This window comes from Colletotrichum lupini, chromosome 10 (genome assembly GCF_023278565.1).
Source record: "Colletotrichum lupini chromosome 10, complete sequence".
Lineage (NCBI taxonomy): Eukaryota > Fungi > Ascomycota > Sordariomycetes > Glomerellales > Glomerellaceae > Colletotrichum > Colletotrichum lupini.
The window spans coordinates 2,653,025-2,680,879 of NC_064673.1; the positions used below are offsets into that span (position 1 = coordinate 2,653,025).

At 38.6% G+C, this 27,855-nt stretch overlaps 6 protein-coding genes across 6 annotated transcripts; 4 read left to right on the forward strand and 2 right to left on the reverse strand.

Annotated features, from left to right (window-relative positions):
- Positions 1-963: 963 nt before the first annotated feature.
- CLUP02_17952 (pantothenate transporter liz1) lies at positions 964-2,085 on the forward strand (the record flags this gene model as incomplete). The annotated part of the gene is made up of 5 exons (XM_049296856.1): positions 964-1,077; positions 1,154-1,277; positions 1,504-1,616; positions 1,681-1,787; positions 1,860-2,085. The coding sequence occupies 5 exons, from the start codon at positions 964-966 to the stop codon at positions 2,083-2,085; spliced, it is 684 nt and encodes a 227-aa protein (XP_049138080.1).
- Positions 2,086-3,530: 1,445 nt separating this feature from the next.
- CLUP02_17953 (uncharacterized protein) lies at positions 3,531-4,359 on the forward strand (the record flags this gene model as incomplete). The annotated part of the gene is made up of 2 exons (XM_049296857.1): positions 3,531-3,580; positions 3,819-4,359. The coding sequence occupies 2 exons, from the start codon at positions 3,531-3,533 to the stop codon at positions 4,357-4,359; spliced, it is 591 nt and encodes a 196-aa protein (XP_049138081.1).
- Positions 4,360-4,947: 588 nt separating this feature from the next.
- On the reverse strand, positions 4,948-6,223 carry CLUP02_17954 (TfdA family Taurine catabolism dioxygenase TauD; the record flags this gene model as incomplete). Its single annotated transcript, XM_049296858.1, has 4 exons — positions 4,948-5,081; positions 5,173-5,547; positions 5,607-5,951; positions 6,013-6,223. 4 exons carry the CDS (start codon positions 6,221-6,223, stop codon positions 4,948-4,950), a joined length of 1,065 nt encoding a protein of 354 aa, XP_049138082.1.
- A 1,569-nt stretch (positions 6,224-7,792) lies between these two features.
- On the forward strand, positions 7,793-10,376 carry CLUP02_17955 (phthalate transporter; the record flags this gene model as incomplete). Its single annotated transcript, XM_049296859.1, has 14 exons — positions 7,793-7,853; positions 7,930-8,117; positions 8,177-8,232; positions 8,304-8,365; positions 8,438-8,521; positions 8,579-8,623; positions 8,684-8,901; positions 8,969-9,249; positions 9,314-9,570; positions 9,631-9,810; positions 9,881-9,894; positions 9,983-10,012; positions 10,061-10,097; positions 10,162-10,376. 14 exons carry the CDS (start codon positions 7,793-7,795, stop codon positions 10,374-10,376), a joined length of 1,728 nt encoding a protein of 575 aa, XP_049138083.1.
- A 471-nt stretch (positions 10,377-10,847) lies between these two features.
- CLUP02_17956 (uncharacterized protein) lies at positions 10,848-11,738 on the reverse strand (the record flags this gene model as incomplete). The annotated part of the gene is made up of 1 exon (XM_049296860.1): positions 10,848-11,738. The coding sequence occupies one exon, from the start codon at positions 11,736-11,738 to the stop codon at positions 10,848-10,850; it is 891 nt and encodes a 296-aa protein (XP_049138084.1).
- A 2,752-nt stretch (positions 11,739-14,490) lies between these two features.
- CLUP02_17957 (methyltransferase) lies at positions 14,491-16,685 on the forward strand (the record flags this gene model as incomplete). The annotated part of the gene is made up of 7 exons (XM_049296861.1): positions 14,491-14,584; positions 14,934-15,107; positions 15,239-15,736; positions 15,816-16,017; positions 16,079-16,324; positions 16,388-16,551; positions 16,651-16,685. The coding sequence occupies 7 exons, from the start codon at positions 14,491-14,493 to the stop codon at positions 16,683-16,685; spliced, it is 1,413 nt and encodes a 470-aa protein (XP_049138085.1).
- Positions 16,686-27,855: the final 11,170 nt, after the last annotated feature.

A 27,855-nucleotide genomic window follows, 5' to 3' on the forward strand; every position in this document is an offset into this window, starting at 1 on the left:
CGAGGAGGCCGTCTAAATCGCGGGCCTTAAAGTTAGATCCGTAAGATCTTTATAATAATAAACCTTTTTATATACCGTAAATTTCTTAGCTTTATAACTCCTATATTAATAGCTACTACGCTTACTAAAAAGATTACTATACTTAAGGATCTTTTTTTTAGATCGCGTAGTACTCTTTTATATTATATTATTAAGCCCGTTCGTTATGTTAGTTAATTAGGTAAGTAGTCGTTATATAGGGAATTCCTTTTACTAATTTAGCTAGTTAATTTCTAATTACGGGCCGGCCGCGGGGAAGTTATTTAATAAAAAAGGCTACTTAAAATAATAGTAAAATACTAGTTACCTAAGCGGTTCCGTCGATTAGTATAGTTTAACGTAGTAAACGTTAACCTCTCGTAAGTAATAAAGGGCTACGATTATTTAATTCCGTGCAGTATTTAAGAATCGCCTCCTTTTTTATCTACTTCCATAAGGTTAATTAGCACGAATCTCTTATCCCGTATAGTATTAAGAGGTCGTCTTTTTTATATAATAAAATACCTTACTAATTTATAATAATAGAATTTAATTACTAATTAGTATTAGTATCCCTATTATAGGGTAGTTAGTTCGAACCGTAGTTAACGAAGAGATTAATTAAACTATTTAAATATCTACGTAGGTATAAAAAGGAGGTTCTAACCGTAGGTTAAGCTAGCTATAATAATTATAAATAGGGCCCCTAATTAGCCCCTGCGCAGTCGGCTGTATGCCGCGGTCAAATTGGACTTCTAATCCGATACTATCGTTCTTCAGGGTATCTTTACATTTGCCCAGGCAGGGACTTAGAACGTTAACCAGCTCTACGCATTTCGCTTCCTTGTCGGATTCTTTGAAAGCTCTTTCTTTCCTGTCTTACTTTATGTACTTAGAAGTTGGTACACCAAGACTGAGCTTGCAAAGAGAGTCGCCATATTTCATATGACCGCTCCTCTGGGATCGGCTTTTGGTGGATACCTGCAAGCAGCAGTATACAAGAGCCTCGACGGTGCTCATGGCCACGCAGGGTGGCGATGGTTGTACATCGTCTGCGGGGTGAGATTACTTCAAGTTGCCTCTTCAAGTCGGCATTGGACAAGAATTGGACAAAGTTGCTAATCTTATGTGGCAGTGCATGACGATTCCCGTCGGCGTTGCGACCCTATTCGTCTTACCGGACACACCGTACACGACCAAGTCGAAGTTTCTGACCGCCAAAGAATGCGAGCTAGCCATTGATCGAGTAACGAAGGCTGGTAAAGCGGCACCTGCAGGAGTCACCTTGGCTACTTTCAAAAGAGTCCTTTTGAAGTGGAGGTAGTACGCTTTTGTCTTGGGCTACGTCGTAAGAAGCCACTCCTATTCAAACGCGGCATCATGTGTATTACAGAGACCTAACTTACCATCAGCTCTACGGTGAATCTTGCCAATCGGGTGGATATTTCGCCATCTGGCTCAAGGCAGAGAAATTTTCGGTTGTAGACAGGAATGTCATCCCAACCGGGTCAAAGCTCATCAGTGCTTTCTGTATCATTCTCTGGGGGTTCCTGTCGGACTACACGGGAAGCCGCTTTGCATTGATCATCTGCCCATTGGTACGCCACGATCCCAAAGATCAAGAACTTCTCTGCAGCATGATTGAGCCTGACATCCTCGTAGGTGCTGGCCTTGATCCCAAACGGCATCTTGGCTTTTTGGCCGCAAATCGTGCAGCTGAAGTTGTTTGCTTTCCTGACGAGCAGTGTGCATCTCATGACGGCGGTTTTGTAAGTCTTTGCCCTGGACATCATGCAATATTACATCTCAGACCGATTCCGGGCTGACATGCAATTTTTCAGCTACACTTGGGCGAATGAAATATGTGCCGGCGACAATGAGGAGCGCGCTTTGGTCATCAGTAGTATGAATGGAATGCAATATGCCGTCGACGCATGGCTTCCCCTTGTCATTTTCCCGCAAACCATGGCTCCAACCTTTAGTGAGTTCTCGAAGACGTTTACTTTGTCTCTATCAACAGTCGCGAGCATCAAGTATCAGTTACAACTTGCAGGAGCACGTTCTTGATTGGCCATCCTTGAGCTCTATGCACGAACGACTACTAATGACTTTTTGGCGTTCAGGATACGGGTTTCCTGCAACGTTTGGTTTCATAATCGCCGCAATCATTGCAGTGGTTGGTATCCGCCTTCTAGTCTTCCGAGAACAGAAACGAGGATCTCAGGATGGAGAGACAACTTTGGAATCTGGACAAGTGGAATTCCATCCTGAAGGAAATGAAAGCATTGGGGAAATTGACAAAACCGACAAGAAGTAGACCGTCAATACGGTCATCCAGTACGGTGGTTAATACCCTGAATCATCGCCAGTAGTATGAGAGATAGTCGCGACCAAGGATCGTCAGCTTACTATCAATATCATAAGCTGCAATTCATTCACCAGCTATCTACGAAAGACTGCACAGGATTTCCATATGTGTAGAGTGCTAATTTTATAGGGAATGCCCGAAGCCTCCCTCACAAATGCTCAAGCCATATCATTGTCTCTCTGTGCATGCACAAGCCATGCGCATCAAGCTCTTGATGGTCTGACACCCCTTACCCACACCAAGTCTCAGGCCAGTCAGTCGGTGTTGAAGTCCCAGACCTGAATCAGACTGTGGATCGATGAGCCCCTTTGTTGTGGTCAGAGCACGATTGATTCTCACGTTATGTATACACGATAGCGAGCGGAAGGTTCCAGCATTTCTCTTACTCGAAATAATTGAGTGTCGTGGGCTCTCCAGCACTTTCCAAGTTTTCCCCCTCCATTTTTCTTTTCCAATAATAATACGTAGAGACAACTGGTTCGCACAGGCCTTTCGCAACCAGCCATCATGATTCTCGCTTTCAGCTAGATCATTTCGGTAGAAATGGTTCAAGTGGGAGCCGAAACTTTCATGATGGATCCACATGCAACTGAGACACAGCCTGTTGCCTCCATAGCCTCTCTGGTGATGTTTGACTTTTTGATAAATCAAAAAGGCCAGCGTTGCTACATTTTGACTCTGCCATAAACTGAAAGAGATGATGAGCTTGTAGGTGCACAAGTATGATGAGAGAGACAACGTACGGTTACTCAACTGGCTAGTTGTTCGCTCATCTTCGAGATTTGAAGTCCCAAGCGAATTCAAACTTTAAACCGCACAGGCCATGGACACAATTTAGTTCAAAGAAGTCGGAGGAACTTTCGACCCGTTACATGTTCACTATTGTAAGGCTTCTGTCGTAAGCAAGCCGTCTCACTTCGGGATGATACAATCGGTCAGGCCTTGCACCTCTCGCAGCAGAAGACCACGTCCCGCCTTGTATCACGAAACACAAGTAAGAAGTCAGGATCATCAAGCAGTCCTAGCCGTAGCAAGCAACCAACTGTTGGCCTCTGCACTCATGCTCAAATTGCACTATGTACTCCATAGTTCACTGAACATTGGCCGTGCGTGCCCTTCAGCAGCTTCGTACAAGCTAGGGTCAATGGCACTGCTCGTCTCGGAATCTAGTCACCCCGCAGCCGGCGCATCCGAGTACGTGTTTCATTGAGCTGGGATAAGCTTCGACAATCAGTGGTTGATAAAGCTAGTGACCGGCACGTATTTCTTTGATGCAATCTAGTAGTGCTAAAGCTGCGTCTTTCATCGCATTTTCGGTCAATTCTCACCCCAAACTTGCATTTGCTGCCCTGCACGACACATCAAGTTGCCATTGCGACGCGAAATTCTCAGACGCGAAAATACTATCACCCCATCCATTGAAGAATCACAGAACTCTCTTCTCGCGGACTGCATCTGACGACTGGAACACCATGGCCTCTCAACGGATCACAATCAAGGGCTCCGCCGTAGTCCCAGGCATCTACCGACTCATCATTATGACCCTCGAGCCAGTCTTCGCGCTGCTCGGCGCCGTCATGGTTCTTCACACACCGAATCAATACCTCGCCGGAATGACGCGTAACGCCTTCGCATACGAACCCAACACGCAATTCATCTACACGCAGCTTGGCGGCGGCTGGCTACATTTCGCGTTCACCGAGGGCGTAGTCATGCGGGTATTCGACGACCTCACTCTCTGGCGCGTTCTCTGTGCGGGTATGCTTCTGAGCGACGCTGCTTTCTGCCACGGTACTGCGCAAGCCGTCGGGGGCTGGGAGATTTGGCTGGACAGATCCACGTGGACTGTCGAGGACTACGTTGCTTTCTTCACGACGGCGCCGATGGTCTTGGTTCGGATCCTGATTGTCCTGGGTATTGGTATCAGCACACCGAAGGAGGCAAAGGGCAAGGAGAACGAGAAGCAGCTTTAGAGAGACTTGGACCGGGTACTATGAAGCCTATGGGGCGATGCCGCTAGGCATACTTGCTATACAAGATTAGTATGCAATTCCACCTTCAGGGCATGCAAATTCTACATCTAAGAACGAATTTGTAGGACTACTTCCCGCGAATAAAATTGAAAAGACCTGCGCTCTGCTATGCTGGACATTCAGGATCTAATCGTATGCGCTAATGCGACAAGTTGAAGACGAGTGACGTCAGCTTTTCATGCATAATACATGAGATTGATGCAAGTAGCTCGTCTCATCGGCAGTCAAGGTCGGTGCTTCTGCCGAACCTGTCGTAAGGATTCGTTGACTAACTCGCGCAGACTAACGTTAACCGCTGAGTCACGAGCACACGCGTATGGGGGAACGCTTTGAAGGCTTACAGACTAGACCTTTTTCTAGGACCCCCCGGAGAATTGTAGTAGGGGTATTCTTGAGGAGTCGCAGGACTGTGCATTCCACCCTGTCTATCCAACGATGTCTCGGACAACTAGCTTCACCTATGTGTGCTTTAATCATCATATTCAGGTCCAAGATATCATAAGTACTTGACAGTTTTGTAGCTCATGTTCAAGGTCCGGTCACATAGGAGAGTCCCAATGCCTCACGACGTCCCTTACTGTTGGGGTCCTGGTAAGGCGCTTCACCAATTCCGACCGCCCGGTTTCCAAATCTTTCTCCTTGTTCATCATAATCGAAGGTTGCTGTGTGGAATGTGCTTCTGTTGTCCCAAATGGCTGCAATTCTCTTTAGTTACTTGCACATTCATCCATAGTCACAGATTAAGCAACTTACCGATGTCATTAGCATTTTGCCACTTGAGGCGGACTTGTATATCATGGTTCTTTTGCAAGATATCCAGGAACCAATCCAACAGGTGCTTGCTCTCCTCCGCCGTCACGCCGTTGATGTGCTTCACGTGGCCGCCAACAGGGAAGACACTCTTCCAACCCGAGACAGGGTTCGTTCGTACAACGGGATGGACAGCTTTGAGAATACTGCCAATGTTCTTCGGGTTGCCGCGCGGCTTATCATAAAGCTTGAAGCCGCCACGCTCGGCAGCGGCTGCAAAGCCAGGCTGTTCGAAAGTGACCGTGAGGCTCTCCAAGAACTTCTGGTATGGAGTGCTGAGGCGGTCATAAATCTCATATCCGGATGCCCAAAGAGTATCTATGCTGTTTTAGCTTCAATTCGGTGACTTCGAGACCTATCATGCGTGCTCTACTTACCGCCGCCAGTCTTGGGGAGCTCAACGAGGCGCAAAGATGAGTAGTCGGCCGGGACAGGTTCAAACGCAATATCACTGTGCCATTGTGCAGTCGACTGCTTTTTTGGGCTAAGCTCTTCACCTTCCAGAGGCTTGCGGTAGATCTTCTTGTGCTGCACAGAGCTGATAGTGCTGATCTCCGGGTCAGCCCCACCCAGTTCCCGCTCCGAGTTAAGGACCGGGTGGATGTGGAGTCCGGAGTCGGATGGTCGGCCGGTGAGCTCTCCCAATCGGAGGATTAGTTGCTTTTGCAGATCATTGGTCAGGTTGTCCTGAGCACGGAAGAAGACGACGCCACGTTGCGAGACTGGACCACACAGTCAGTTACATTCGCCGCTTCACACTCATTCCTGACTGCAGCGACTTACTTGTGATGGCAAGATCTCTAATCAACTCGTCGGCGTTGGGGGCATTGAGCCAGTCAACCAGGTTTGCCTTTGGGAACTCGCGACCAATGTTCGGGGTTACATCAAAGGACTCATATTGTTCCAATGAGTTCGATGACTTCAGTGGGGTCGGAAGTGAGGTCTTGGTGCTGGTATGAAGAGGTACCTCGGTGTCAATAGCTGTAGGAGCCATGACTTCAGCTGACGGAATGCTTCAGATTTTGAATCCAGATGGTATATGCGATCGATCGTTTTGTCTCTTAATTTGCTTTTTCTTCTTCTCCCAACCGGCGTAAATAATGCCATTTTATAAGTCGGCCGGCTCGCTCATGATGCGGAGTAGTGAGGTGCAAGCTATCGCGACATCCTGTCGGCGGTTACGACTTTGAACTCCCGATAAAGCGACATCCGGTGAGAGTCAATCGCTCGGGTATTCCCCGCATTCTATGTACAGGTCGTAGGTTAAGAGGCGCTTTGGGATGGTGAAAGACAGCGAACCCATTTCGTGATTGATCACCCCCTTTACACAATGGCGTGGATCCGGCAAGAATGATGTGATCAAGGTTTCGTCCCACCGGATTGGCCAATGATTGCTCGCCTATTTCACCTCTTGAACAACCCTTTCATGAATAACCTTCAGCTCCTCGATTAGAAGGAGAACTTTCTACTTCAGAATACCTAGCATATGCATTAGTTTGAACTGCTGGTGGCTGGTGATTTCCGTGGGGGCAAGCTGATGCAAGCCCGCGTAGATGCTTTGTCAGCCCGCACTCCAATAAGTGACGATATTCATATTCACAAGAATTAGCAGATATTCCATCAGAATGATTAATGGATAGATGATAGTATTTGATGTGGTTTTGGATGTTATTTTGCGCAGTTGGGTCTGAACCTAACTGCATTGATAAGGGTCTGGAGTGGTGTCTTGCGTCAGATCCCTGGCTTATGGCGAGCTCACAGAACGCAGCCCAACCCAGACTCGAAGGGACCTCTGAATAATCATTAAACAGCCGTAACATTTGCGATAGCGGCGCTTGCTTTTGTTCATCGGTTCTTATTCTCTAGTGAGCTGAAGAATCCAGACCGAGAGAGTTGATACTCTGCACAGCGACCTCGGATGGCTACCCCCACTCCACCCCATCTCAGACAAGGATGCAGGCGAGCTCAGACTGAAAGGGTAACCTGTCGTCCGACGCCCGCCCTGGATGATACGCTTTCAGATATTTGCAGAAACTTGTAGGATTCCCTGCGAGTGGGAGTACATACATGGAGTTTGCCCAAGGGTGAGGACAGCAGAGAGGTGAAAGGAGCTGATGTAGGCAGGCATTTCCACCGTTACTTCTACGGCAATACCCATGGAAATGATGGCAGATTTGAGACTCACTCACCAAAAATAGTGGGCCAACTTTTCGTCCCGTAGAATACTGGTAATTGTAGGTCAACCACGTTGATGTCGAGAGATTCCCGATCGTCCGTTCGGGCATGTCTTACTTCATTAGCTGCTCTCCCGTATATCGAAGTCTATTTTCCCCCCCAACAAGCCACGCACCCTTTAGAAATCCGAGAACAAGGATGATTTCTCTCGCGAGTCCCTTGGGAAGTATTTGGGCATTGCTATATGGATAAGATGGACCCGAGATCCAGATCCCTACATCCGCAGAAGACGCCTGCGCCTGTCTCCCTTGCAACAACGTGATACTGTGGATCGCATTCGCCATCGCAGCATACCTAGTCTAGCATGAACGTGAAGTCCCGGTGGCGGATGAGATCCACGATCCCGAAATTTCTGACGAGATCCGCCGACCCGTCTTTTCTTCGTTACAGTGCTTTATATAGCATTGAGGTGAAGCTCCGAGGAGACATCATATCCGGCACTCATCACTCAGCCTCAACACCAAGTCGGAAGGACGACATCATCGTCAGTAATCATGGCGACTGTTCTGGCAAAGAATACCTTCCAAAAGGGGGAGGCAGACCAATCTGCCGTATCTCTTGAAGGCATCCCGGCTCTCGGGGCTCCCATTGAGGAGAAACGGTTTTGGTTCCAGCGAAACAAAGATTTCGACCCTTTCGCCGTCGCTACTCAGGTATGCAGAACCCTGGGTTTAGATGCACGTTTTGAGAAACCGCTAACTCTACCATAAAGCCGAGTGTTTTTGACGACCCAGATTCGGCCGAAAAATATCATCCACGAGAAGACTGGTAAGTCTTGAGAATGCCCAAAATACATATCGCAGAACTGGATCGTTTCTAATCCGTTCAATATCGTACAGGGAGAACTACCATCGCTTTGACCCTCTTGCTCGATGGACATGGGCCGAGGAGTATGCTTTGGGTGAGTAAAGTTACCCTTTCTCCCAACTACCTTACTTGCGGTGCGCTTGTGCTTTATTAACTCTGAGAAAAGTTCGAAAGATCGATATACGTATTATGATATGGGCATGTATCATGTTCATGGCGCTTGAACTGGATCGAGCAAATATCAGCCAAGGTGCGCTCGATTCATCTCAACATCCGCAATTACAGGTCTAACACGTGGCTATCATAGCAAACACGGACAATATGCTGGGTGATCTGAAGATGAGCACCAATGGTACGTCGTAAACTACAAGTATTGGTGTCGCAAATGGATAATCACTGACGAAGCTCACAGACTTTAACCTCGGAAACACCGTTTTCAAGCTTGCGTTTCTTTGCGCAGAGTTGCCATCTCAGCTTGTTTCCAAATGGGTTGGCCCCGATCGCTGGATCCCTGCACAGATGATCCTTTGGAGTATCGTAGCAAGTTGTCAGTTCTGGCTCAACGGAAGAGACTCATTCCTTGCCTGCCGTGCATTGCTGGGTCTGCTTCAGGGGGGATTCATCCCCGATGTAAGCTGTCTCTACCTATTCCAACTGACTTCCCATAAAGTTTTCCCAACTAACATCCAATGACTAGATCATCCTCTATTTGTCGTACTTCTACAAGCATCACGAGCTATCGCTGAGACTTGGCTTCTTTTGGACCGCCATGAGTATCGCGGATATTCTTTCTGCGATCTTTGCGTATGGATTGCTCCACATGCGTGGCGTTCAAGGACATTCTGGATGGAGATGGTTATTCCTCATTGAAGGGCTGTTGACACTGGTCATTGGTATCTTCGGCTTCCTTTTGATGCCAGCTGGCCCTTGTCAGACTGCAAGTTGGTTTCGCGGGAAGAAGGGTTGGTTCTCTGAAAGGTGAGTTTGACTAGTGCTTTCTGGCACGGTGTGCTTCCAGAGAACGAACTAACAAAAGACACAGAGAGGAAGTTATCCTTGTCAACAGAGTTCTGCGCGAAGACCCAAGCAAGAGCAGCATGCACAACCGCGAGCCAATCACGCCAAGGTTGCTCTGGGACAGCCTCAAAGATTACGATCTCTGGCCCTTGTACATCCTGGGCCTCACTTTCCAGATTCCCATGACACCCCCGTCACAGTACCTCACCCTGACGTTAAAGAACCTCGGCTTCGACACCTTTCAAGCGAATCTCCTCGCTATTCCGTGGACCGTTGGTCACAGTAAGGACATATTACATATCTTCAAAACCACTGCATCTGGGAGACTGACACGTGCGATAGTGGTCACAATGCTGGCAATCACATACCTGGGCGAAGTCATCGGCGAACTCACCTTTGTCTCGATGTCTGGTCAGGTGTGGGCACTCCCATTTTTGATCTACCTCAATGTAGTCGACACATCCGGGGTCAACAGATGGGTTCTTTACTCCGTCATCACGTTGCTTCTGATGTATCCGAATCGTAAGTTGCTTTCCTTCATACGTGCATTCAAATTTGTTGTGTCAAATATTTGAAACTAACTGGATTTCAGCTCACCCTATTCAAGTAAGCTCAACAAATACCGGCTGACAAAACGCAATGATTTGATTTGTTATCGGCTTCAATCGCTGTGCAATTGCTAACTCCAATTTAGGTCGGATGGAACAGTCGCAACTCCAACACAGTTCGGTCAAGAACCGTCTAAGCTGCTTGTTACAACATGTTTGTACAGACGGATGGAATTATTTCTTCCAACATTTACCGATCTGGTAAGCCTCTCAGTTGGATATGGCACATGCACGAAGTCGAAGTACTTACTAACTCTACAAATAGACGATGCGCCACTGTACAAACGCGGCAATAGGTCTCTTCTCGGTATTGTTTGCATGAACTTGGTTCTTTACCCATTGGTGAAGGCTTACTATGTGTACCGGAACAAGAGACGTGACCGGATCTGGGAAGGTATGTCGGAAGAGCAGAGACTTGCATACTTGGAAACAACAAAGGACGAAGGCAATAAGCGATTGGATTTCCGTTTCAGCCATTGAGAATAGCATGGTCGCATATGTTCTGAAGATCCTCTCACGGTCCTTTTGTTGAAGATGTCTTGAAACAAAGTGGCATAACCGCTCTTGATGAATCTCGCATATACACTAGAATAATTAGACGAACGGGAAATATCACATACGACACGCTTACAGATACGCCATTGGTGACCACGCGTAGCAGGTAATTAAAGAAGGGAATATCCCATAACTACTGGGCTGGATGACGTTGGTACATATTTTTCCACTTTTCTCCAACAACGAAGTAATTCGGTTGGGTGCGTTGGGAGGGAATGGGGTGGGAATATCTTGGAGTATTGAGGAACAACATAGGGTTAGTTTTACCTCTCAGTAACGATACGTACTTATGTATCGACGTCATTCAACAGTCGATGGGATGCTGCGCTGTCTTGGTCAAGTAGAGTTGTTTCTGTCGGACGTTTAATAATACAATGGATACCAAAGCCGCCCATGCTAGGCCTCAACATTTTCGTTGTCTCCCTTCACTGGAATCAGCCCAATCTTTTCAAACCAGCGTTGGATATACCCATTGACCTCCTCACTCTTGAGCTGGTGAAACCAATGACCGATACCCTCTACGAGATGTATCTCGTCGAACTCACTACTGGGAGACAAATAGCTTCTTTCCGTTGTCACCCAATATTCGCTGTTTCCCATAGTCAACCGTGGGCACTTAATCTTGCCATCGTGTTGAGCCGCGGAGACCTCTCGCCTCCCAATTGCTTCTGGGTCAACTTGGCATGCGTATGACTGAGCCAAGATGACGTTCATATCTCCGGCCAAACGACGTCTGCCTATCCAGGTCAAGTGCCAAGCAGGGACCGAAGGCGGATATAGAGCGGGACCAAAGAGCATGGCAAGGTTCTGCAAAGTTTGCAGAGGATCGGTGAGATACTTGTCCACTGTTTCACTTGGGATCGAGTGAAGCGGGTCAAGTATTACCATTGCCCGCGTCAAATCCGGCCTCACAGTTGCGAAGTGGTACGCCACGGCCGTGCCGAGAGAATGAGCAATGACGATGACAGAGGAGACATCGAGGTGCTGCAGAAGGGCGATGAAGTCCAAGGCAGCGGACTGCGGATAGTAGTCAATGATGGTGGGGTCAGCGTTCGGCCCAGGATATGATTTCATGTCCGGAGTAGGTGCCGGAGCGGATGAACGTCCCTGTCCCCTAGGATCCGGAGTGATCACGCGGAAGCCATGCGTGAGAAGGAAGGGTACCTGCCAGTTCCAATCGTGGAGGTCGCAGGTAATGCCGGGAATGAGAAGCACAGCTTGTGCATCTTGCGGGCCCTCATCGAGGTAATAGATGGAGATGTTCTCGTTGCGCTTGAAATAGGGCATGATGTGCAAGAATGAAGACTGTATTATAGCGAAGTCTGTCGTGATAATTGGTCAAGAACACAAGATACTGCAGGGTCTGAAGTGAACATCTTGATTATGCCTCAAAGAACCGCCGCATTGTATATGAGTGAGAAAATAAGCTCGATTTGGACAAATCTTCAATGAAGTCGGGTGAGGCCCGATTACTTCCGCTCGGGAGATTGAGGGTCAGGACTTATTGACCTCCTGACCAGAGTCTGACCGCTGTGCCCAGTCATGCGATGGCGTTTTCACCAATGCGGCATTGCCCAGCCCGCTTCCATCAACGACGCCAGAAGACTCCCCAGCCCCGAAATATAAGATTGGCGACTGTCGGGGGAACTTCTACAGCAACACGGGAGAAGATCGGTAGTGTATCCCCGTGAGTTCAAAGTAAAACTTGTACTATGCTTGACGCACCTTACCAAACGGCTGCTAGATCCCGCGCAGAGCTAAGGGATGTTTTCACGTCATTTGTTCGCACGGATCTAGACAAGGTAGGTAATACATATTGACAAAAGTAATTACTATTGTCAAAAAAATCTAGCGTCGCACGGCAACTAATTCATCAGGTTGTGAAAGTTTAGGACTGAGACCTGTAAATACACTTGACTCGTCGATATGAAAGATAGTTGGCAAATTTCATCTAACTAAAATTCTACATTTAGTCCTGTATACGTGACTTTAATTGGTGTTGATACTTAATCTTGGGAGCAAGTAGCGATTCTTCATTTGGTTTGCCCTGCTCAATTATTGGGTGGAGAAAAAAACAATTCGATAGATTTAGGAGGGCACCCTTGTTGAAACTTGTTGGCAACTTCTTCATTTCGACAATACACAACTATGCCATCACCGGATTTCAGGCGGCCTCTATTCCTCCGTCTTACAGGCCTTGGATGAGGCAGCACATCACGTGTCATCAAAATCGGTCCTTCCACTGCTTACCTTATGACAATCTCAAATGAACATAATCAGGGATGAGGTAGGAATCGAGTAAATCACCAATTCGCATTCGACAGAACACTGTGAAATGAGAGAGCTTTAAGTCGGCGACCAGCCCTGACTCGTAGCATTGTATAGATCTTCAATATCTCGATTGGCTTCGAAGGCCGAACTGATGCTCAAGTTTGGAGAGCCACCGAACCTGGAGCAATCCTTGTGGTTAGGGGTCTGAATTGAGGGTTCGTGCCAATCGAGCTCCCACATCGAACTAAAGTGCTCTCGAGGTGGGCACCTGAACCGGCTGCGAGCTGGGGTATTTCTGTCAATTCAAGTACACGAGAGTTCGAAAATGGTATCCGGGCCTAGTGCAGAGGTGGGAATGCAACGGACGCATTAGGGTCGGAGAAAGCTCCCTTCGAGGCAGCAGGCCGGCCGGCAGCTAATTGATGCTTCCCCGCTGCACGCTGCGAGGTCTGAGTAACGTGGCAAGCTACAAATCATTTTCGACTAATATCTATCGACTTTGACCGTCAGAGTCATGATCAAAAGGATGCACTTGTCATGGAGTTCCCTTCCTTTTTCTCAATCTTGAATACTAATTCATCGGTGGATTCGTACGCCGAGAGTCACACAGCATGATAAGCGCAGACGGATCGGAAATCTGATTGCCGACCACCGGAGATCGGGGTCAGTGTGGGTTGAGACTGCATAGAGGCCTGAACATCCGTTGCTTTTTGCGATCAGCTCCGCTACCACTTCCCGGTAGAGCGAGATGCAGTTGGGCGCAGTGCGACTCATCACATATCAGCCCTGCCAGCTATAGGTACAGCGAAAGATTGTGGGTAGATACGCACCTCGGATGCAATGCAGGTCGATGGTTTTGAGTATTTGAGGAGATAAAGCACACGAATGGTCCTTGGCTCTCATGGGGATTCGGAAGTTGAGACGCAGTCGATCAATCCGATAATGACGTTGCTTGTATTCTGAGACGGTTTGGTCCACTAAACACGAATGTATAGAGGGGAATAACCATTCGATGACCGCAGGGAACTGGGACGCAAGAGTCTCAGTAATGGAATACGATTGACAAGGACGAGCGATGGAGATTCAGTCGAAAACGGACGTGTTTCCTCAAGGCTGAGGTTCATACCTGGGAACCTGTAACTCAGCGGTCAAGAATCGACAGTAAACTGGGATACGGAGGATTGGCCGTCCAGCGCGTGGGAAGAAGTGGCCTAGCAGGGCTAGAACAGTCCTCGACTCGAGTCATCAACCTGATAACCGGGCACCTGGGAATGGATGATACCGGCTTGAACTGCCCTAACGAGACCCAATAAACGCCACCAGTTGTCCCACCAGCACTAAGGTACTGGTGTTCAAGGGAGCAATTCCTACAGGCTCCATGGTAATGCTGCAGTCATCAATGGCAGAGCCGACGGCAAGAATGACTTGATTCCCCTCTCTCAATCTCAGTCTGGCAGGTGGACGGTGCCACAATTACGATCGTAGCGCAAGCGCTGTAGCGGTCCGTCGCCGTCCAGAAGAAATCGCAGAAGAAACCGCAGAAGAGGAATGTACCTTTCCCGTGTCCCTATCCCGACGCTGCTTGTCCGCACTCTCGTATAGCCTTGATCGATGTCCTCATCGGTGTCAATGAAAGCCAGGAGCGGGGAAGACATCACTTGCCCTTGCTGGCGTTCATAAGCTTCTTCGAGATGCTCTGAGCGTTCGGTATGCGTTGTGTCTCAGGCCGACAAATTTCTGGGGCCTTCGTGACAGTCGCTCATAAGCCATGGACCCCTTCCGGATAATTTTCCTCGCGAGCTATCTAAACCTGCCGCGCCTGCTTCTTGGCCGGCCTTCTCCTGTTATCTACGCCAGTCCAGGTGTCTCACGATCTCGTCGGGTCCCTTGAAACCAGCATACAGAGGATAGGAGGAAGAGTACTCTGTAAGACAAACACATTCCATCCTCCAAACCTTAATCCCCTGCACGAATGAGAAGCCTAGACCTCTGAGCGCACCCGGACGCACTTTTTCAGCAACCCCGCCTCCACACTCTTGACTCGGACAGTCTTCCCGTTCACTAGGTTGACTGACGGGTGGTCCGATTCATGGGTCATCCAGGCTAGGGTAGCTTGAACTTCGGAGCCAGGGCCGCTAGAGATTACGACGCAAAGTCTCAACCAAAACATTGTCATTCTCTCACTCACCCTCATTCCAAACACTTTCACAGAACTTGGCGAGGCTTCGAGTTTCACGCGGACTAAGCCCAAAAGGCCCGAGTACGGCGGTAGCTTGAGTGCATACACTCAAGAAGGTCCTAGCCGTGCTGTTACGATGGGCACATCAAGCAATCCCGGAAGCCCTAGCAGGGGCCCTTCTGAGGGCTCGCGACGCGACGATGATGGTGAGCTGAATTGACTTTTCGATTTCGGGGATGGCCCTATAGAAGTTAAAACCTCGAAACAACAAATGATATCACAATTGTCGCGTCGGATCGCGTCTTATCAGAAGGATGGTAGTAACAAGAGACAGCAGCGTCAGCATCTGCCGCACCTACGGCTGGCGGTTCAAGCACGGAGCAGACGACGACGACGACGACAGTCTCCGATACAACGACGACATCAACCGATCCAATTCCAGCCCAATCAAGCATTTCCGGCCCTCCTGTACAAAGCTTCGCCGGGCCCTCCGCCGAACATCCCCTCGAGGCCGGCGGCACCGACGATGATGATGAATTTACTCCCAGCGTCTTTGACGGATCGTCAATAGCCGACGACAGGAGTCAAAGGACTGACTCAACCTCCCTGAACTCTAGTGTCTATGAGCATAGCTTTCAGCACGGCCGGCGTTACCATAAGTTCCGGCACGGACGGTACCCGATCCCCAACGACGAGACGGAGCAGAACCGCGAGGACATGTTGCATGCGATGATGCTGGAAGCCACGGATGGGAAGCTTTACTTTGCGCCTATCGGGGATAACCCACAGAAAATTATCGATCTCGGCACGGGAACTGGTATCTGGGCAATTGAGAGTGAGTAAAGTTATCCGAATCTCTCTCCGAGAAACAAGAATACGCGGAAAGGATTTAGAACAGCTAACCGAGGAAATAGTGGGCGATTTGTTCCCAAGCGCGGAGATCCATGGCCTCGACTTGAGCCCTATCCAGCCCGTTTGGGTACCACCGAATGTCAAGTTCTTAGTAGATGATGTTGAGGATACTTGGTTGAACGGCACAAATTTTGACTTTGTCCACCTACGAAATATGGTGCCCGTTCTCAAGTCACCCGTTGGCCTGCTACGGAATGCATTCGAGTATGTTCTTTGGCTTCAAATCTCCACCTCTCCCGTACTTCGAATTAATTATACCGTGTAGGCACATGAAGCCCGGCGGCTGGGTCGAACTTCAGGATGTTGACGGCCAAGTTCACTGTGACGATGGCACGATGCCTTCTGACTGGCCCCTTGTCCGCTTCACGAACCATCTCGTAGAAGCATTCGCGAAGTTTGGGACAAATTCTCATGCCGCTGTGTTTGGACGGCAGTATTTGGAGCAGGCCGGATTCGTCAACATCCAACATCACACAGTGAAGTTACCGTATGGCACATGGCCCAGGGATAAGTAGGTGCCGTCAGAAAGTCCAAACATATGATTCGTGACGCACTAACAATCTCCTTTTCTCAGAATTATGCGACTAATTGGCATGTATTACCGCACCGCCTGCGAAGAATTCTTCCCAGTAGTAGGTGCAATCCACTTTCAGATGTTGGGATGGAGTAAGATCGAGATGGAAGTTCTCTTCGCCGAATGTCGGAATGCCATGAGAGACCCTAATGTACATGCTTACGGTATGATGCATTTCTGGAGTGGACAAAAGCCTTTGTGAACAAGGCACTGGGGGGTCGCAGAACGAAGGAAAAGACATCAGCTAGCACGGCAACTATCAGGCCTCGCCGGTCAGGCCTCGTCGGTTAAGGGATAGCTTAGGGGGTATAAAGAGGGGGACTAAGTAATAAAGGAGCAGCTTAAGTATATATAAAGCGCTAGTAATATACCTCGAGGGAAGGGTAAATTTTAATAATTTATTTTTTAAACCTTAATAATAATTAGCCTCTATAAGCTTCTTTTTTATATTATATACTTATTAATAATTTAAAATCTTTATTTATAAAAAGGACTAGGCTAGAAGCTTAAAATATTAATAAAAACGAGATATAATAAAAGAGTATAATTAGTATTATAATAATAATAAAAAGATAACTCTTTTTTATTAAACCCTTTAAAATCGCCTTCTTTTTAATAAATAATATAAGAACGAAGCGTAAAAAGACGAATAACATAATAATAATATAAAAAAACCGCATTACTAAGAATATTAACGAATTTTAGATAAAATAATAAACTTCTTACCCTTACTTACTAATACCTAAACTAAATAATAAATAATAAGCTAATAAAACTATAAGAATAGGAACGATAATTAAAAAAAAAATCCTTATTATAATATATAAAGAGTACCTATATAAAAAATAAGTAAATTTAAAATACTTATAAAGCTCTTTAAATAGCCCGGCCTCTATACTAAGGGCTACGGTTTTAGTTATAATAGCCTTAGATATTAGTTTTAATATAAATAAGAACGTAAACCCCCGGACTAAGGATAGTTCGATAAGTAAAGCCGTATTTAAAACGCTATTTAAATAATAATAAAATAATAAGTTCGTACTATTTAAGCCCCTATTTATTAGCTCCTTCTTAATTTAAATAAGTACTATAAATAGAATATTTATATTTAAACTACTATTCCTCTTTAACTTATTATATATTAATAAATTAGTACGGGATTTATAAAGCTTCCTCTTTAATTATTACTATTACTTTAACTTATAAGCTTAATAAATAAAAATAAACCGTAATAAAGTAATATATATAGTTAGCTACCTAAGTAATAGTATAAAAACCTCTTAAATATACTATATTTTCAACTACTAAAAGACCCCCGGGTTTATAATAAATTAAGTTATATAAAAAGAACTAAAAACCTTTTTATAAAATAACCTATCTAATCTTACTAATTAAAGAATAATAATAAATATATAACTAAATAGTACCTCGTAAAACTAAAAAAAAAAATTTAATAAGTTCGTTAGCCGTATTAATAAGCTCGAAATAAAACTAAAATATATCCTAATAAAAAAATAAAAGATCTCTATATTAATAAATAAACTATAGCCCGAACTACGCCTCGTAATAATATTATAAATAAAACTTTTATAAACTCGCTTATAGTTAATATTATTAATAAAACGTATTAAATAATCCTCGCTATTAATAAGGAGCTTATAAACGTCCCCTAGGTAATATTCTAATTTAAACTTAAACGAGCTAATAAGAAAATACTGGGGCGTTAATAAATTAAATACGTAAAGAACACGCCGTAACTTATTTAATAAAAATACTACGTATTATAATTATAAAAAGACTAGTTATATTATAAAGGATTATTTATAATTACGAGAGTAGTATTAGTAATATTATAATTATAATAAAACTAGGCACTTTATTAATAGTTACCTAAGCATTATATACCGCAAATATAATTAAAAAAGGTATAAGGCTACTAGTTATTAATTAGACCTCGCTCTAACTAAGTAGCGTAAACTAATAACGAGCTTAAATACTATTTTAATAAAAAGAGTAATTAATAATTAATTAAGGTAGTACTTAAATATCCCGACCTATATATACTTAAACTATATATAAAAAAAGCTAAGCGCCCTTATTAATTTAAAAGTAAAAGGGAACGTAGTTAGTATTAAGTTATTTAATAATTTTAATACTAATTTACGAATTTACTTATTATTATAATTAATAAACGTTAAGGGTAAATAAATAGAGACGCTAAGAAGCTATTACTTACGGCTTTAAATTATTAATAATAACTACGTAACGGAGATATAGCTATATCGCTTTATAATAGCTAATATTATAATACTTATACTTATCCTTAGTTTTTCTTAGCTAGAGGATATTAACTTGCTAATTAGTTAAAAATAAAAAAAGTAGTAGTATCTAATTTATAAATAATATATTTACTTAGATACCCTAAAAAAGGGGCTACTAAATAACTTAGTTTTAGTAATACTCGCGCATATTATAATTAACTTAGTTATAAATAATAATATAATACTAACGAGTATAGCTAAGAATTAAAAACTACCTTACTAAGACTTTAATAACTTATTTTTGAAAAAAAAGGCTATTTTATTACTAAATAAAGTACTATATAACTACTATATTAAACTAAACGACGCGGTGCCTATCCCCTAGGGACCTATCTATTTATTATTAAATTATAAGCTTAAGATCTTACGTAATTATTTAATAAAAATAGAGGCTAGGGGCTAAATATACCCCTCTATAAACCCGGCTAGAGTACTTATTTGTTTTATATTTAAAAAAAAAAGAGAGCTACGACTTTATATTAACTATAGAGTAATTAATAAAATTATATAAAAAAATAAAACGCCGCTACTACTAATTAAAAAAATACTAAATAGACTATTTAATACCTCTATTTTTACTAAACTAAACCTTAAGAATACGTATTACCGTATATATATAACTAAGGGTAATAAATAAAAAACGGCTTTTTATATTAAATATGGGTAGTTCGAGTACTTAATTATACCTTTTGGGCTAACTAACGCACTTACGACTTTCTAAGCGTATATTAATAACGTTCTAAATAGCTTAGTTAATACCGTTTATATTATATACCTAAATAAGAGAATTAATAAGAACGCATAACGAATTAATACGGACGTATAGCTCTTAGGGACGTATAACATTCTCTACCTCTAATTAGTTTAAAAATTTATTATTAATATACTTAGATTCTATTACTTTTTCTTAAAGTACTTATCCCTTTTTATAATCTTTTTTATATAATTATACCTTAAGGGAGCTTTATTACGAAGCTATTATCGACTCGACGCGTCTTATATCCTCTTTTTTTTAAAACTATACTAGTTTATATATTATAAAATAGCTCTTTTAATAGCTTATATACCGAGCCTATATTACTAAGCTTAATTTAATAGCTTAAATAATTAAAACTATTTTATAAAACGCTAACGCTCTAATAATAATAATATACTATCGTTTCTTATTTTAAATAGAAGCTATATTAGTATTAGCTAGTTTTATAAAGTTAACGATCCCTATATATATAATAACTTAATAAACGATATTTTACCTAAGCTATTATAAAAAACGTAACTACTATTTTACTATCCGTACTAATATATTAAAATAGAACTAACCTTTTATTTTAATTAAAAATTCCTTAATAAAATTAATACTCTCTAGCTTTTTATTATTCCCCGATTCTTATTAATACGTAGTCCTCCCCCTTTTAATAAAGAGTTTAAATAGCTTATATTCTATTTTACGTACTATTTTTTAAAGAGGATATAGATTACTTAGTATACTACCCTCCCCTAAATATTATTAAAGCCTAGTCCCTTTTTTTCCTCTAATAAATCTTAATAACCTACTTAGCTTATTATAAAATAGTTTAATAATATTCTTTAGTTTATTATGCGAGTTATTAAGACTAATAAAAGGTTAATAACTAGCCTTATTTAATAATATAAATAAAGCCGTTTATAGTAAGAAACGTGGGGTTCTTAAACGAACTTAGTATTTTATTTATTTTTATAATAAAACCCTTTTTTAAGTTTATTATCTTTTTAAACCATAGCTTCTTATTATATTTAAAATAATAAATCCTCTTTCCCTCCCTTAAATAAAACCCTAAACTTACTAATTCTTAGCGGCCTAGAGCTAATAGTAAATACTCTCTTCGATTAAGTTAATACTTTTATTAAGGCTAATAGCTTTAATATTATAAAATATTACGGGTATAAGTAAAATAAGAAGAATATTTAGTATATATTCTAATACGACCGATATAAATATCCTAAGCCTAGCCGTAATATAAGTTTAAAATAATAAAGATCCCGAAAATATAGCTATAAATAGAAGTTAATTATTAAAGCTAAGGTCGAGGGATAGTAATTATTATAATAATATAAAAATCCCTAATATAGCTAATATAACTATAGGCCTAGTTTTAAAATATTTATATACCCTTCTTATTATAAGCTTACTTAGTTAGTTAAGGATATTATTAAAACTATAAGCTAACGGGTTAGGATTCGGGTACGTAACGTACGTATTATTATCTAAGAGTAGTTCTTAAAGTCCTTATTTACTTAGCGAGATATTTATAACGCTAGGGCTTATATAAACTAAAAAAAACTAGCTAAATACTTACTAACTATAGTATTAATTAAGCTATTTAACGAGCGAGATATCTTATATATAGTAAAATAGGTAAATAACGAGCTAAACTACTTTATTAGCCTTATTTAAACCTTTTTTTATTATTTTTAAATATAAAAGCGATTCCCTAAGGTAATTAGCTTCGATAATACTTATAATACTAATCGCTTTAAGCTCCCTCTTTTCTAAATTACTAAGTAAATTTACTTTAGATCTATTTATAACGCTGCGTTCGGCCTTATTAATAATAAGAAACTAGAGGGTTTCTAGTTTTTTTTAGTAAGTATCCGCTAATTTATAAACTAATACTTAGTCCGTTACCCTATTATTATTATTATAAATTACAATAAATAAATAAAGGCTATACTAAAGGAGTAGTTCCTAGACGTTTAGTAATAACTCTATATTTATTATATTAACTCTAACGTTATGCTTAGGGCTAAGTAGAAATAGGTTAAGGACCGTAGTTATAATAATAATAATAATAGGTCTAATAATAAGGGATATTAGTTATTAATATAAGTAATAGCTATACTAAGTAATAAGGATAAGGCCTATATTAATATACTTATTAATAAGCCCCCCCCTTATATATATTATAGGGTCTTTATAATATAAAAGCTTATTATTTTTACTAAGACTAAGTATACTTTTAAAAAAGCCTAGATTAAGCTTTATAAAGAGTTTAATAACTAATACCTAATCTTCTAGTATTTCTACGTAATATACTTATTTTTAAGAGTATAATAAGCCCGTTACTTTATTTAAAAATACTAAAACTTTAGTACTCGCGTTACCTTTAGTACTAAGTTAAGTAATAATAATATTAAGGGTTATTTCTTAAATAGTCTTAGTTACCTATATCGGCTTATTAACGTTATATAAGATATAATTAGCGATTAAGAGTTACGCTTTTACTAAGTTTATATAAAGGACGAGGTACTTATAGGCCGGGAGTATATAAGTACTCGCTTTAAATACTTAAGCAAACTTTAAATAATACTTTTTTTAAAATATCTTACTTTAATTAGGACATAAAGCCGGCTTATAAAAAAAGTAATACTATTTAATAAGAGGCTATTCTTAGACCCCCTCGGATTTTATAGTTTAAACTATACTATTTTAATTAAGCTAAGTATCCTATACTACTATAAGATCTATTTTAAAATATTAAATTTAGCTACTTTTAGTAAATAAGAAGTATACTCTTAGTAATATTTTTAAAAAACGTCTTTTTTAGATTTATACCGCTAGATCTTTAACTTTAAGATTATTATATCCTTTTATAATAAGCTAAAAAACATAGTATAGCCTATTTTATTATAACTAGCCTTATTTAAAAAAGGCTAATTAGTTAGTTAAGCCCGTACTACTTATAATAACTAAGGCGTTAATAATAGGAAATAAGGCCGCTTACTTAAGAATAAAGATAAGTCGACGCTAACTAGGCTTATAAAAAAGATAAGTTAATTAAATTAAAGCTAAATATTAAGCTTATCTTAGTAATAAATAAGGAGCTAGTTTAGTATTCTTAGTAAGGGGAGGATAACGGGGAATTATATAAGTAAACGGCCGATATAGCTTAGTATTTAAAAGAAACGGAGCTAATAAGAAGTAGTTTATAATAATAATAAATTATTATAACTACGTTAAAAAAGGTAGTTAGGCGGACGTTATTATAATTTACTCTTTATATATCTTAAGTATATAGTACGAAAAAGCCTTACTTATTTAAAATTTATAAAAGCTTAGATTATTAACTTATTTAAGATTTATAAATCTTAAATAAGTAATATAGTAGTTCTAAACGAGTACGGGGGTTATAGTAGTATTTTTATTTTTAAAAATCTTAAATTAGAGCTTAGGTTAAAGGGGATAGTAAGAATAGCTATATTAGTATAGTTACCCTTATTACCTTTATAGGGAGGTACTGTTTTTTTAAACTAATTAAAAATAGAGAATATTATACGTCCCTAAGAGCTATACGTCCGTATTAATTCGTTATGCGTCCCTATTAATTCCCCTAAATAATATCTTAATATATAATAATAACTATATAATATATAAAAAGTACGTACGGAGCGTATTATAAAAACTACGGTAATAAAACCTATATTTAAATAGTAATAAATATAAGTTCTATATATTGCGTATAGGATTTTTAAAATATATCGTATTTAATAAAAATATAAAAATAAACCCGCGCGTACTAAAGCTATAACAAATTAGCTATTTTTAAAGAGCGTTAAAAATATATAAACGTTCTTTAAATTTATAAGGTTTTATTATAAATTTATTAGTAACTACGCTAAAATAACAGTACTTCTAATAAACTTATTAAAAAAAGTAAAACTAAGATAAGTAAAGCTATTAATACCTACTATAAAGTTATTTAAAAAGCTATTAATAGTATTTATTAACGCGCTAATATTACGATATTTCGACCCTACTCTACTTATATAATTATAAATAAACGCTTCGGCTCGAGTTATTAGCTTAGTAATTATATAATTATTTAAAAATAATTAGTACTTAATTACTTATAAATTAAAGAAATTAATAGATACGGAGAGCTATTATAATATAAAAAACGTAAAGCTACTAATTATTATAAACGTACTAAAGAACTAATAATACTACCTCGCTTATAATTAAGATTAGGTCGTAGTATTTATAAATTATTTTAACTTATAGTTCTTAAATATAAAAAAGAAGCTAAATAAAAAATAGTTATATTAACTAAATAAATTTATAGTGTTTAATATTAAAATTAAGTTTAAGCTAAGTATAAAAAACCTAGTAAATAAACTATTATAAAGACCTAATTATAATAAAAATAATAATAATAATAGAATAAAAGAGCTATTATTAAAAATAAGAAAAGACTTTTATAATACTAAAAACTTACAAAAGCCCCTTAGAATCGTAATAATAAAATATACGAGAACGAGCTATAAGAGCAGCTCCTAAGTAAAAAGGATAATAAGTATTTAAAAACAGAACTAATAATAATATAGAGAAATAAGTAAAAAAAGTTAAGAACTCTAGCTCGAGGGAACTCTAAAGAGCACTTCGAGAGGTATAACGGGGCTATAAACTTAAAATATTAAAATTATAATATAGTACTTAAAAAGCTATTTAAGCTTATTATTAAAACTATAAATCGTAAGCTACTTATTTTATAAAACTCTAATATAATAAAAGTATTTAAAATAATATTTAATAAAGAGGGGTTATTAATAATAAATTAACTACGGGCTGCTTAATAAAAGGACGCTTTTATAAAAAATAGGTAATGAACTAAAAAAAACCGATAGCCTTACTTAATTAAAAAGAGATAATAATAGAGCTAAGTATATAATTTAAGAGGGTTATTATATTACGGTAGCCGCGCTTATATATTACTATATAAAGGACTAAAGAGGGAAATTATTAAAATATATTATAATATACTTATAATAAAATATTATAATATAAAGCGAATAATAGTACTACTAAAACGCTACTATTATTAAAATAGAATAAGTAAGGATATAAAAAGTTATATTAATACTTATATAATATACTAATAAATAAAGCCTTATTATTATAAGCTATATAGCTTATTATACCCCTTATTTACCCTAGTTAGGCTATAATAAGAAATATTATTAAACTTTATTATAGGCTTACTTATATTAATTATATTAATTAAGAAGCGCCCTTACGATATAGTACTTATTATAATAAACCGATTTATAAAATATAATATTTATATTATTATAAAAACGACCCTTATAGCTTAGGGATTTATAAACCTCTTATTTATAAAAATCTTTATTAAGTTTAGAATACTTAAAAAGATCGTCTCTAATAGGGGGTCGTTATTTATAAATAAGTTTTAAACTTATTTTTATTATTTCTTAATAATAAAAAAGTATTTTAATACTACGTTCTACTTATAAATAGATAAGTAAATAAAATAGTAAAATTAATACTTAGAGTAGTACTTTTATTATTTTTATACTTAGGACTAATTAAATTAAGTATAGCGTCTTTACTTAGCTAAGTTTATATATAATAATACTTAGTACTTAGTAATTTATAAAGCGCTTATTAAGGCCCTATTTAGGTTCTTATTTACGTACCCTATATTAATTTTAATAAGGACTTAAAATATTATATGAAATATCTTAGTTAAAGAGTATATAGCCTAATTATAAGCTAATTAAGAAGCTCTATAACCCCTTATATAAAAAATACGTAAAATATATAAGTAATAAGCTAATAAAGCTAGGATAAATATATTATATAAAATAAGTAACTAAGTACTATTATTAAAAAAGAATATTAAGAAGTAGCGTCCTAGTTAGAAATTAGTTAATAAGTATTTAAGCTTATTTAAAATTAAATTAATAGTTAAAATAGCGGGGGTTGCTTACTAACTAAATATATTAATATAGTATAAAATATATAATATATTCTATATATCCCTACTTAAGCTATATTAATATTATAAAAAAGCCCCTTAAAAGCCCTTATTTATTAGGGATATAAACGGGGAGCTATTTTATAAAATAGAAAATATTATATAATATAGAGGGCTAAAAAGAAAGCGATAATACTTAATTTAGTAAAAAGGATATAATAATAATAAAGATACGTAAAAACTAGCTAAGTATATTAAAAACATAGCGTTAATTAATATATATAAAAAATAAGTTTTAATTGAATAGCGCGCCCTAGCTCTTAATAAGCTTAATAATATAGCGAACTAGCTATTAATAATAATAAAAAAGGGGCTATATAATTATAACTAAGTAATATAAACGTATTAACTATAAACCGTTTTTTTAATTTTTATAATACGCGAGAGGACCGCCCTTATTTATAGAAAGATTGCCCTTATATATAGAAAGGCCGCCTTAGTTATTATCCTTAAGGTCGTTATAAAAAAATAATCTCCCTACTATTAATAAATTTATAAATAATTAGTTATAAATATAGAGTATAAGTAAGGTAACTATATACTAATTAAAATATTATTTAAATAGCGCACCTTATTATAAATAATACGAAGTAGCGTAATTATAGTATTATTATAAAATAAAAACGTAGTATAAGAGGAGCTTATAGCCGCTTTATTATTATTATTATTAATAACGGGGGTTGAGCGGGCCTTTTTATTAGCGCGCTTAAGCGCCCTCTATATATTATTAATAATAATTTAGTAAGTCTATTAGAGCTATAAAATAATATTAATAACCCGAATAATAATAATAATAAAGCGATAATAAAATAATAAACTTCTAAATTATAAACGTCGTTATTCGAAGTAAGTACGATACTTTAAAAAGTTCGTACTATAGATTCTACGGACTTAGGGACTTAAAATACTATTAATATAATATTTAAAAAAAGTAATAGAGTAATAATAATACTAAGTGCTTACTATATTTTTATAAAAATAGTTCTATATAATATACTTTATATAACGTATATTAAATCCTAAAAAAGTATTAAATAAAAGAGCGAACTAAGAACTATAAATTACTAACTTAGCTAATTATAATACTCGGTTTTTAAATTAAGTACTTTATATATAACGTAAGCGGGGTAGGGGAGTAAGCGTACCTAGCTAACCCCGATCTTTTTAATATTTACTTTTTTTTTTTTTTAATAAGAGTTTATAATAGTTAGTATAAGTAGTATATAAGTAGTAATATATATATAAAGTTAGGGTAAGTAAAAGGGATATTAAACTTCTTAAATAGACCGCTATTATTATTATTACTAAGCGTACTTATAATATTAATAACCGTTCCGCTATTAATAATAATAATATTATAATTAAGAACTATATTTATACTAAAACGAGTTAATAACGATTATAAAATAATTCTAAAAAAGACTTACTTAAATACGGGAAGTATACGAAAATAAGGATTTAAAAAATATTCGTAAGTTATAATATTTATATAACGAGGGAGTAGTATAAATATTAATAAAAATAAAAAACTATATATAAAAAAGATAACTATAAAAAAAAAATTTTTCGGAATTATAATAGCTTAAAAAGGGGTTAATATTAATAAATAAAAATAGGGCGATAATTACCTAAATACTAGTAGTTATAAGGACGGCTTATAAATAAAAGTAACCTAAGTATAGAATTATAAAGTTATTATTTAAAATAAGGGGTTTATATTTAGGCTAACGGGCGCTACTTATACTTACCCTCGTATTATATATTTAAAAAGTTCTTAAATAAGGGATTAATATAATATATATAAACCGTAAATAAGCTTTAAAACGAAGCCTAAGGGAGGGAGTACCTTATTAAGCTTTATTAATTAAGCCTTATTAATTAAGGGATAGCTTAGGGAATATAAAAAGGGGGACTAAGTAATAAAAAAGTAGTTTAAGTATATATAAAGCGCTAATAATATACCTCGAGGGAAGGGTAGATTTTAGTAATTTATTTTTTAGACCTTAATAATACTTAGCCTCTGTAAGCTTCTTCCCTGTGTTATATACCTATTAATAGTAACTGGGTTGGAGAGGGATAGTAACGGAACGCAAAGTCGGGCTTATAAAAACCTGTTTGATTGCACGTATCCTCCTTCTTGACGGGAGTGTTTCGGTGAATACTTTTAAATCCTGAAACTCGACTAATCATCATGATGGGGATGCATTTCCATATTGACGAGTGCTTCAGCGCTCTGGTCTTTACGTTTCTGGGAAATCGGGGCTGCCAACACATCATCATCAAGGATACGGGTGCACTGATTCGAGGCAATCAAGCCACGTCATTACTTGGCGAT